This window comes from Cucurbita pepo, chromosome 8 (genome assembly GCF_057944985.1).
Source record: "Cucurbita pepo subsp. pepo isolate OVF chromosome 8, ASM5794498v1, whole genome shotgun sequence".
Classification (NCBI taxonomy): domain Eukaryota; kingdom Viridiplantae; phylum Streptophyta; class Magnoliopsida; order Cucurbitales; family Cucurbitaceae; genus Cucurbita; species Cucurbita pepo.
The window spans coordinates 9140698-9151921 of NC_141805.1; the positions used below are offsets into that span (position 1 = coordinate 9140698).

Below are 11224 nucleotides of genomic sequence, written 5' to 3' on the forward strand. Positions count from 1 at the left end.
AGGGACATGCTGATTTTTCAATCCACGCCGTGACGGTCTACTCAATGTCATTGTTACTCTAAAGCTTATTATTATCCATCTTGAAGTCGTATATTGTAATTAAACTTCTCTGTATAGATCTTTGTTGAGAAAAATCATGAACTTGGCTTAATCTTTGGACTGAATGATTGATTTGGATAATGTGAATGATGTATTGGACTGAATTATTTGGATTCTGCATGGTTGCTTGAGATATGGAGATCTCTTTCATTCTCATCTTCTGTCATCATTTGTTGTATCCTATGGGTGAAAATGATTCAATGCCTAACCCCTACCTTCAACCTTGAACAAACCAAATCCACTGTGACCTAACCTTGTTGCTTTGTTCTTGGATTACTTCTTGATGACTCGGGAAATTCAAATCTTCTTATTCTGATCGTTAAGCAAACTATTTTATTCGTTATTGTTAATCTTTTTATACATCCCTCTTGACCGAGCTAGATTTATTATGGTCTCCAACTTTAAAAATCTTAATTTTAGTGGTATATATATATATATATATATACATGAACTTTGACTAAATTTATGGATCAAAATGTAAATTAAATTTTAATTTACAATAAAAGATTTGATTTTGTAAATGCATTGTCTACATCAATAAAGATAAATTGACATGTGGGTTTATGCCTTTTTATTTAAACAATAATAATAATAATGAAAAAATTGTGACTTTGATAAAGAAAGATTAATGTTTTATAGCCACGCATGTTTTAATAGTATCTCCTTTTTCTAAAAATAAGAAAAGAATTAAAATTAAAATTATTTTAAATTTAAAAAAATTATATAATCGTATTTCCTTAAATTATTATGTTATCAAAATAAATAAAATTAGTGTATTATAAATTTAAGGTTGTTCTTATGTACTACCCTTTAAATTTAAAACAAATTATAATTAATGAGTGAGATTTATGGTATTATTGACCAAATAAAATAAAAAGTTTAAACATTATGATGATGTATTAAAGAACAAATTAAACATTACGTAACCTCTTTTATAATTATAATGCTTTCATTTCCACTCTCAACTTAGAATATTATATTCGTAAGAAAATTATGTTCTTATGAATTTAGAATAATAGAAAGAGACTTTTCACGTTTTCTGAGGAAATGACATTATTTAAAAATTTTATTCTAGGAAAAATTAAAATTTGGTCGTGAATTTTGATTTAGGTTCATTTCGATGCTTAGATTTTTCAAATTTAATAAAATTTGCATTTGGTAGCATATTCTTAGTCTCTCTATCTTTCGTTTTACTAATTATTAAGATAAGTTGAGGTAGTATCTGTTAAAAAAAAATATTTGGGCCCAAAAGTCCGAGTCTAAAGTTAACAAGGCCCAAGTCCAATAGTTGGACTCGAAAGCTATTAAAGTACTTGCACACGTGCCCGTAAAAAATTATATAAATATAGAAGCTCTCTCTTTCATTTAAAAAGTTCAAAAGTTGAAAGGGATGATAAGACTCGTGACCTATTGACTTCGAAAATTAGAAATCTCTTTGAATATTTGAATATCTCAAGACAGTAATTAACTCTTTAATAAGTTAATGATCGATCTCAAGAATAAGCAAATTTACATTCGAGAACAAGTCACAAAACCCTCGAGACAAATTAACGTTCGAGAATAAGTTGCAAAACCCTCAAGCTAACTTTAGTACATTTGAGAACAAGTGGAAAGCCCTCAAGATAAATGGACGCTCAAGATAAGTTGCAAAACCTTTCAGATAATTATGAATTTGAGATAAGTAATAAAACGATCAAACATTTATGCAAAATCAATTCAACAACGATTATTTTTTAAATAATCCCGACCCATCCCGACGTACTTCCTTTGTAAATTATGGCCACAAACTTAACTAAGAAACTATAATTAATGGCTTCACCACTTTTCCCACGAGATATCCATCCTAAAAGCCTCACCAAAGTATTGGTCTCAATTTGATTTAACACATCAATCCTCACTTTTTCCAAGTTCTTGTGAACAATAAGAACAACCTCATCAATACCCAAAAACAAATATAATCAACAAAACAATCTTCCCCATTCCCAAATTTCTTCAAAAAAACCAGAAAAAATGGACATAAAACAAACCCCTCCTCCCATTTTTCATGTAAACCCTCGTCTCGTTGACATACGTGAAGTACCTTCAGAGGGCGAGGAGGAGGAGGAAGGAGAAGAACACGCTCCGCCAAAAATGGCATCGGCGTTGGCTGATGCCATTGAGAAGCGGATGAAGAAACACAACAATCGGTTATGGCCACCGCAACCTCCGACACAACAACGGAGTTTCGGACGACAAATGTCGTTGGAGACGGGTTTGAATAGGGAATCGAAAGGGAAGGGCATTGAGAGAATGGCTCTCCCAAGGAGTGGGAGAAGCTTTGGAGGGTTTGATTCTACCATTGGTGAAGGGAAGAAAGGAGATTTTAGTATCTTTAGAACAAAGTCAGGTCTGAGTAAGCAGAATTCTATAATGGCATCGAGAAAAGATGATAAAAATGAAATGGAATCTCAAAGAACTTATGAAAGATCTGAAGGAATGGATGAATGTGTGAATAAAAGTGTTCCGGTTGGAAGATATTTTGCTGCTCTTAGAGGTCCTGAGCTTGATCAAGTCAAGGTATGATAAGCTTCTATCAATAACTATATTAAACTAAGATCATCTTCAAATAATCTCTTTGATTTCAGGACTCTGAGGACATTCTTCTCCCAAAAGATGAGAAATGGCCATTCCTTCTTCGGTTCCCGATCGGATGCTTTGGTATCTGCCTCGGCCTCAGCAGCCAGGCCGTGCTATGGCGGGCACTGGCGACCAGCCCCGCTACTGAGTTCCTTCACGTCTCCCTGTTCATCAACCTCGCCATTTGGCTCCTTGCCATGGCTGCTCTTTTCGCTGTTTCAACGACCTACATTCTCAAATGCATCTTCTACTTTGAAGCTGTTAAGAGAGAGTACTTCCACCCTGTTCGTGTAAACTTCTTCTTTGCTCCTTGGGTTGTTTGCATGTTCCTTGTCATCGGCGCCCCGCCAGGGTGGGCGTCGGAGCCGCTCCACCCGGCTCTCTGGTTTGTGTTCATGGGACCTTACTTCCTACTCGAGCTCAAGATTTACGGGCAGTGGCTGTCCGGGGGGAAGCGTCGTCTGTGTAAGGTGCCTGAATAATTTAAGTTTGTATGCTATGCAATATTTAATCTAGTCTAACTCTATTTAAGTTCACAATCTTTTATTCATATTTCAGGTGGCGAACCCGTCAACACACCTGTCGGTGGTCGGGAACTTCGTCGGGGCAATACTGGCAGCAAAATGTGGGTGGTTGGAGGCAGCAAAGTTCTTATGGTCAGTGGGGTTCGCACACTATCTCGTAGTGTTTGTGACATTGTATCAGAGGCTGCCGACGAGTGAGGCGCTGCCGAAGGAGCTGCACCCTGTTTACTCCATGTTCATTGCAGCGCCCTCCGCCGCCAGCATCGCTTGGCAGACCATTTATCGAGACTTTGATGGCTTGTCAAGAACTTGCTTCTTCATTGCTTTGTTTCTCTATATTTCCCTTGTTGTAAGGATCAACTTCTTCACTGGATTCAGGTTCCACTTCTCTTCCCTTCTTTTCTTCTTTGATGGCTTGTCGCCAAAAGGTCCCCGTCTCCAACCCCGTTAGCTAAAACGGGGTTGTAGCTAACGAGGAGAAACTCCTCCCCCCTCCCTCCCTCATTTTATTAGCTTACATGGAGTTTTTTTTCACCGTGTTCGAGGCGAGACTCCAGTCCCATAGGTTAAATAGATATTCTACTAGCAAGCTCTAAATTTTTTAAAATTTCAAACTAAAATGCATCCAACACTTTCTAATCTTTTGAGTTTTCCCCATTTTTTCTTGATCTATATTATCCTTAATGTTGCACAAATTCCTAACTAAATACAAAATTTTCGATTAAAATTTTGAAACTTTATTTTATAAGTGGTTGTCATGATCATTTTATAAGTTTAGTTTGCTAGGAAACGAAGGCATTTATAGAATCTACTTTTTGAAATTTCATATGTATATTATATAAAATAAGCATCCATAGAGAATTCAGAGAATGTACTTTTTGTAGTTTTCCCCCATGTGAACAGCCGCTGTCCATCAAACCCAAGAGACTGCCTTGGATCACACCATCACTGAATGAAAAACAAAATAGACATCAGAATTTGCATTACAACAGATCAATACAATTATTATACCTGAAAACATGTGAACTTTTACAGGTTTTCAGTGGCTTGGTGGTCTTACACATTTTCAATGACAACTGCTTCAGTGGCGACCATAAAGTATGCAGAGCATGTCCCTACAGTTGTAAGTAAAGGACTGGCACTTGCCCTTTCTTTCATGTCCTCTACCATGGTGTCCCTTCTCTTTGTCTCTACTCTCCTTCATGCTTTTGTTTGGAAGACATTGTTCCCCAATGACCTGGCCATTGCTATCACAAAGAGGAGACTTATAAAGGACAGGAGACCCTTCAAAAAGGCCTATGATCTAAAGCGCTGGACAAAGCAAGCTCTTACCAAGCACAACAAGGATTTTGATGCACAGAATGAACAGCTTGAGACTCCTTATACAAATGTCTCAACCAGTCAGAAGAGTTCATAAATCCACATTAATTTCCCAGAAAAGTTGTGTAACATTCATAGTACCAGTATTGTAACATTCAGACTTTGATTCATTGCAGTGTTCATAATATAGAAGACATGAGTTTCTATAATGAAAACCTCCTCAGGATCATGAGTTTCTACACTTGCTCATTGAATGAATGAACTACCAGTAATATAAATGGTTAGCAATTCAAAGAGTCTAAAGTCTAGTAAGTTTTCTATGAGGGATGCAACTGTGAAGATGAAGCTGTGTATGTATATTCTTTGTGAGTAGCGAACAATACAATTACGTAGGGGGTACACAAAGAAGCTGAAGGGGGGCAGTGATGGCTGTACATATCCGGCGAACTTGCATGTTTATTTGGATTAGGATACAAGTTGGGGGAACACATAAAGAGCTGGTTAGATAAATCATAAATCTCGAAGACACCTGTTTGACAACCTTTCCTGTACTATATGGACAGACTTTAACTGATTTCTATGAAGAAAAAATAGCTCGAGAACCTTTCCTGTACTGTTGTTCTCAACTATCATGTAATGATTACTACTTAAAGGCTGAAACCAAAATCAGATGCCCCAGCAGAAAGAAACCAATCTTTCAGAACACTACATACTTAGCGAACTCCCAGATTCCTGTATGGATAAAAAAATTGTCTTAGATAATTTAAGTGGTAAGATGATTAGCAAAACTATCACAACTGATGCATACGGCATACCTCATGGTCAACGGGCTGTTGCAGGAATCAGATATGCATCCATTATTTCCCAAATAAATCTGGTTTCCCGCAAATGGAGGCGTTTCTTTCACCAATGGAGTTATCTACAACGGAATACTAATGTTTAAGACAATATAAAAACTTCATTTCTACCAGTGAAGCCATATACTGAATCTTATTGAACCCAGAAAAGAAACCTTATATTACAGTATAAAATCGATACTGTAGGATATTGAAATGAAATTGTACAAGAGAAAAAAAAAAAAAAAAAAAAAAAAAAAAAAAAAAAAGTACAGCATTTACCTTGTATTCTGGTTGAAATAACACCGAGTTATTTTCCTTCGAGCTCTTATTCCAAAAAGATCGAGAATAAAAAAATTTAAATGTTTAGAAAATTTTGATATTTCTCAGTAATTGCAAGTAAATATGCTGATAATTTTGAAGTCATGAAAATGAATTAATACCTTCAAAGGCATGGATAGATGGGACGGAACTTTAGCCAAGGGTCCATTTTTTGAATAGAGTTGAGATGTTAGGGAAAGCTAATATAAGAAGATTAAAACAATCACATTAATCATAGAACTAATGATATAGAAATATTAAAGAAGAAAAAAAACGAACTTAACCCAGATCTACCTTCTTGAAAAGTTCTGTTGGTGGTTGTAGAATTCTCTTCTCACTATGGAATTTAAATTCCTGAATGCAGTAAGTACGTCAGCTTAGAGACCTTAAGGAATAAGAAAGGAAAGAATGTACATTAATGAAATATGGGGGGAGGGGGGGGGGGGGGGGGGGGGGGGGGAAGGATTTTACCATTGGTATTGTGGTTTCTTGCTTGCTATTTCTAAAAACACCTATTTCACCTTTACTTGAAAACATCTGCACCAAATATGCCATAAATAAGTCTAATTGCACAACATTATTATACAAAGTACCAATTAAGTAATTATCTACCTTCCTATTAAGAGGACATGCCTTGAAATTTTGCATGACATGAAACTCATCGTTCTTTTTATCATCAATGGCATTTGATCTATAGACAAGATAAATGTCAATTATTAGTATTCTGACAAAAGAACGTCAGTATTTGCACTTTAATGGGAGCAGTACAAGATTCTTTTCCATTTGCATACCTTCTAGACTCCATATTTCTGGTGACTGTAATGTCAGAATAATCATGATGAAAGGCTGAGGATGAAACAGCAGAAGTATTTTGCATGGCCCTCTCCAACGTCCTCAAATGAAATTCCTTAAGAGGCAGGGAAACAAACACAAAAGACAACATGAGGAATAGTATAAAGCTTTCCTTTAAAAACACTGGTTATAATGAATCCTCGTTGAACAAGATAGGGAAATGTCTCTCACTTGAAACTCAGGCAATTTGGGAGTGCTTTTCTTTGGGAGCGGAAGTGATGGAGCCTCTAATATCTGCGATATGAAAAAGACATGCGTCGCCAATCAGCAAAAAGGACACGACAATCCACAACCAATTGTTATTGGATAGAAGTACCAACTTTTCTGTTTAGCGGACGGGCTCTAAACCTTCGAGTAGTTGTGACCTCGTTATCTTCTTCCATCTTACTTTTTAATCTGACATCAAAGCAAAAAGTAACTGTAACCCCTATGAAGGATGGGACCAAGATTTTTCTTACTACAGTTAATTAAAGTAGTATAAATTTCAAACCTTATTCTATGTGCCCTATGTGCTGTTTCAAGGTCAGGCTGCCTAGGAATTGTAATCTTCAGCTTGGCATTCGTAGTAGATTTATCAGCAACTCCATCCTGCCAATACATCAATATATTTATATTCTTGCATATAATTCACTAAGATTTCTAGTCCACATAATGATTAGAATCCAGACTCAGTTAAAATACCTCAAAATGACTTCAAAATAGTGCGGGGAAAGAAAAAAACAAAGAGCAAACTTCTAAGATTGGAAAATCCCAGCATATATGTCCATATAAGACTGAAGAACATATGCATTAGTATGGCCAACCTACAGAACTTACAGTACAAGATAGACACCAAAATTTGGAGATACGCACTGGAATTTCTTGCAAATTTGAAATCTATGCTACATTAGTATGGTTAACCCACGTAATGATCAACAAAAATAAAAAAAACAAACACACACCTTTTTAGGAAGCTTATGGACCAAACTAGTCTGCTGCTTTATTTCATTCACCTGTAATGCAAGGTTAAAATTAGAACTCATACTAAGTTAAGTGCATAGCAGAGTAGTTCAAAAGACTCCATAATCAGCTGAGTACTCAACTGCACACTAAGGCACAACTAGCCCTTTCAAGGTGAGATAAAAAAATACATGCAAAGAGAACATGGACAAATTATCTGCTAAAATCCCTATAAAAAAGAAGAGAGAAATAATAGATATATTATTGTTCATCAACAAATTATAAATTAAAGTGAAAAAAGGAAGAGTAGGAAAGAAAGAAATTGAAGAAAAGCACTTATGAACAAAAAACGGGGAAACCCCCATAGTGATATCACTAAGACACACGATTTGCTCATTTGAGTGAAATTATCTCAATTGACTCCCGACAACACCCAAAGGTGCACAACGCCTAGAGCCAAACATGCCTTTTATAACAGTGATTTGACAATATCGAGTAAAAACATTGATGATAACCAAAAAACAAAAAGAAAGAAAGAAAGAAAAAGGGTAGAAATGTAACACTTTCCAATGGACTTGAATATCAGAAAAATAATAAGAATGATGATTCAGAAACTGCACCATAAAAAAGACCTATAATTTATGGCGATTTAGAAATTATTAATAAGCTTTAGAGGAAGTTATCTGGACAAACTGACATAATCACAGATCATAGAGACAGGGATATATTGTACAACATATGTACCTTGCGTGAGTGACCTTCATCCAGCTTTTGCTTCTTGATAGCTTGACTTTCGGTCCCAGAACTACAGACACTTGTCTCATTGTTTTTAACAAGTACTCTCTGCAACCTAAAATATATAGGATATTAATTCATTATTTGAAGAATTGATTGAACAGAATCATTACTGGCCTCCATATAAGCAAATAGGCCTTTTACGAAAATTAGCCTCACTGGCTAAACTAAGAGGGCATTGTGATAATTATGCACGCAAGAAGAATCCCAAAGAAGTTAATGTATTTTTCATGATAGTTTGTGCAACAAAAAGGTTTGTGAAATTTTACAAACGACAATATCAAATAAAAAGCAATTTTGGCTTATATACAAACAAGAAAACGAAATGGAGCAGCATCACTAGCACTCACTTGATATCAGTATGTTGAGTTTGTCTCGCTAAGTGGCTCACTGTTGGTTTCATCAGAGTGGTGCCCCTGGGTCTAGATGGCTTGACACAAGATGGGGCTTTCACTTTGGGTATGTTCAGGGATGGACGATTGTATGATTTAGATCCTGGAAAACAGAATTAAAGAGAAATAACACATTAAAAAGGAAAAAAGGTTGTGAATTCAAATACCCATTTCATCCCATTCATTACTATTTGAGAAGTGATAAATTTTGACAGAAGCAAAATGCAGTTTATGAAATCCTTTAGTAACTCAATGTCAAAGAAGAATAAACTCTCCATCTTTTAACATCACAAGTTACTTCTTCAGAGACGGACTGACCACCTGATGTAAATTGAAGTTGTTGATTGTGAATTTTTTGTACGTTTCCATCCCGTGAGTTGGTGAAGAATCCTCTAGTTGCATCTTGGCAATCTACAAGATAATCTTGTAATTTGTCAATATCAGCCCCCGACCAGAACAGTGTATCAAAACAGAAATGGATAGAAGTCGGAAGATTCTTCAACCAGAAATGTACCTCCATCATTTTCACGTACTGAACCAATTTCCTGGTTGTCATCATTATGCGAATCAATTGTGCTGTCCCGGCCTTCAGATTTTTTCGACGCATTTTCAATGGCGAAAAGACACTCTTCCCTCAAGAACAGTTTGGCTACAAACGCTGACAGAAAGAAAAGAAAATGAAAATGAAAATTCAAAGGAACAAAATGAGCACAACGAAAGCGCCACACATTATTGCAAGAAAATCAAAAGTACCAGTTCCCTTGGCACACTCCCCGTGTCATACATTTCAAGAAAATCCCAAATCCCAGTCCCCTTCACACACTCCTCACTCGACGAAAAATCAAAGAAATAAACCCACAGCATAAACAACGAAAACGGATCATCTTTAAGATTAGTACAACCAAGCAAAACAGAAATTTCAATAGCGTATTGATGCGTAAAATCCCTCTAAAAACGATCATCAAAGTCCCCAAAACCAATGACGAAACCAAAAAAACACACAAAACCTCGAGATTACTCACGAGAAGGAGGGTAGCTTTCAGCAGACTGGAACCAAAGCTCAGCTTCACAAGCCTCAACAAAACTCTCCTCTCGAGTGAAATCAAAATACCTAGCCGCATCAAACTCATACTCAATATCGACTTCATAAGCATCAAAAACAACCGGCTCAATCTCCATTTCCTCATCCATTTCCTTCCTTCTTCAGAGTTCAGTTTCACCAACACTGAGAATGTAATGGCGATCGCCCTCTTGGTCGAAAAAGAAGGAGCAGCAATGGTTATTGTCGGAAAACTCGCCGAAAAAGCCCTAAGTCCAGAAATCGAAGAAGCGATTTGCAGCAGACTGAAGAAGACGGGGAGCGTGGTTTTGTCCGTTGCCTTGTTCACTGTAGCAAAAATGTGTGAACTCGAATCAAATCAAATATTTATTAACCCAAAAAATTAAAAATTAAAAAAATAACTTTTAAATCTCTTTTTTGAAAAATAACGGAAGGATGTTATTTTAGGTTTAAAATTCAACTTTTTCTAATATTTTAAATTTTAAAAAAAAATTAATTAAATGATTAAGACATAAATGATCGATAAAATAATATCTAATTTGATTTACAGAAGCTAAAACGATAGGTAAGTGTAGACCAATCCGTACGAGAAGAGTGGAGATTCAAATCTTCATAACTCCACGTTTATTTTTCCGTCATTAAATAAATTAAAGCGGAAGCATTTAAAAACACGAAATTAATTGAGTCGTCACATAATTGGTTTTCTCAATCCTACATGTCACTTTCGTAGTCATATCTTGCTTGACCTAAAAATTATTTTGAAAAAGGCACTCCTCTGTGACGTTGCAACAACGATCGTAGACTACAGGGATCTTAACCAGATAGCTGAGTTAAGTCGACGGGTAGGATTTTCTTTAAAACGATTAATTTTTTAAATATTTAGAAATAATACTCATATTATTTACCTCAAAAAATAAAATTAAACTAGTTGGATCCAAAAAAAAAATGAATTAAAAAATAATTCATAAAACTAAATAAATTAAAAATAAAAACACATCAAATTATTATTCCGATTACACCCCTGAACAATGTGGGAAATGGCGTGGAGACAGGTTGGAAATTCAAATGTCGGGAAGGGCAAAAGGGTAATTTCGAATACGTGTCGCTTGAAAATGAGGGAACAGAAACGTGGGGGTTCGAGCTTTTCTTCTGTTTTCGGGCGGCGATATTCTTCTGTGTCGAAGACTGAAAATTTCGGCTGCTCTATTAGTTTGCCCCTGAGAATTGGAATAATTTACAAGAATGCCACCAACGGTTTTAGCCGTTTTAATAAGGGAGGAGGTTTATAGTGGGGCCCGCAAGGAAATTCAAATGGAATTCGTTGCCCAAGGGTAGTTTCGGTAATACAATGGCTTTTTTTTTTCTTTTTTTTTTTTGTCAGTCTCTTTTATGCATGTGACACGTTAATTTTGAATAATAATTTTCTAAAATTTAATATAAAGAAATTAAAACTCTTTATTGTATTTATTA

At 35.8% G+C, this 11224-nt stretch overlaps 2 protein-coding genes across 5 annotated transcripts; one reads left to right on the plus strand and one right to left on the minus strand.

Moving 5' to 3' along the window:
* The first annotated feature begins 1840 nt into the window (after positions 1-1840).
* OZS1 (C4-dicarboxylate transporter/malic acid transport protein) lies at positions 1841-4755 on the plus strand. The gene is given in 6 exon segments (XM_023682892.2): positions 1841-2655; positions 2724-3081; positions 3084-3151; positions 3153-3185; positions 3274-3617; positions 4275-4755. Coding segments are annotated over 6 exon segments (1731 nt in total). The 5' UTR covers positions 1841-2109; the 3' UTR covers positions 4657-4755.
* A 139-nt stretch (positions 4756-4894) lies between these two features.
* Positions 4895-10079, minus strand: LOC111799538 (protein TPX2). Of its 4 annotated transcripts, none has more exons than XM_023682894.2 (17): positions 9717-10079; positions 9209-9352; positions 9016-9105; positions 8653-8797; positions 8252-8357; positions 7510-7560; positions 7059-7156; positions 6889-6964; positions 6740-6802; positions 6508-6623; positions 6329-6407; positions 6188-6253; positions 6011-6070; positions 5839-5916; positions 5678-5722; positions 5375-5478; positions 4895-5291 (listed from the first exon to the last, which is right to left on the minus strand). In XM_023682894.2, exons 1-17 carry the CDS (start codon positions 9883-9885, stop codon positions 5273-5275), a joined length of 1509 nt encoding a protein of 502 aa, XP_023538662.1. In that variant the 5' UTR covers positions 9886-10079; the 3' UTR covers positions 4895-5272. The 4 variants fall into 4 exon arrangements, with proteins under 4 accessions (XP_023538662.1, XP_086982532.1, XP_023538661.1 ...); XM_087126406.1 differs by having other exon boundaries at positions 6350-6407; positions 9016-9117; XM_023682893.2 differs by having other exon boundaries at positions 9016-9117.
* Positions 10080-11224: the final 1145 nt, after the last annotated feature.

Coding starts and splice junctions, on each gene's coding strand:
- LOC111799538 (XM_023682893.2), bottom strand. CDS start 9,885: ATGGATGAGGAAATGGAGATTGAGCCGGTTGTTTTTGATGCTTATGAA. Junction 7,561..8,251: donor ATGAAGGTCACTCACGCAAG/GTACATATGTTG, acceptor CTTGCATTACAG/GTGAATGAAATAAAGCAGCA. Junction 5,917..6,010: donor CAACAGAACTTTTCAAGAAG/GTAGATCTGGGT, acceptor TTCTTATATTAG/CTTTCCCTAACATCTCAACT.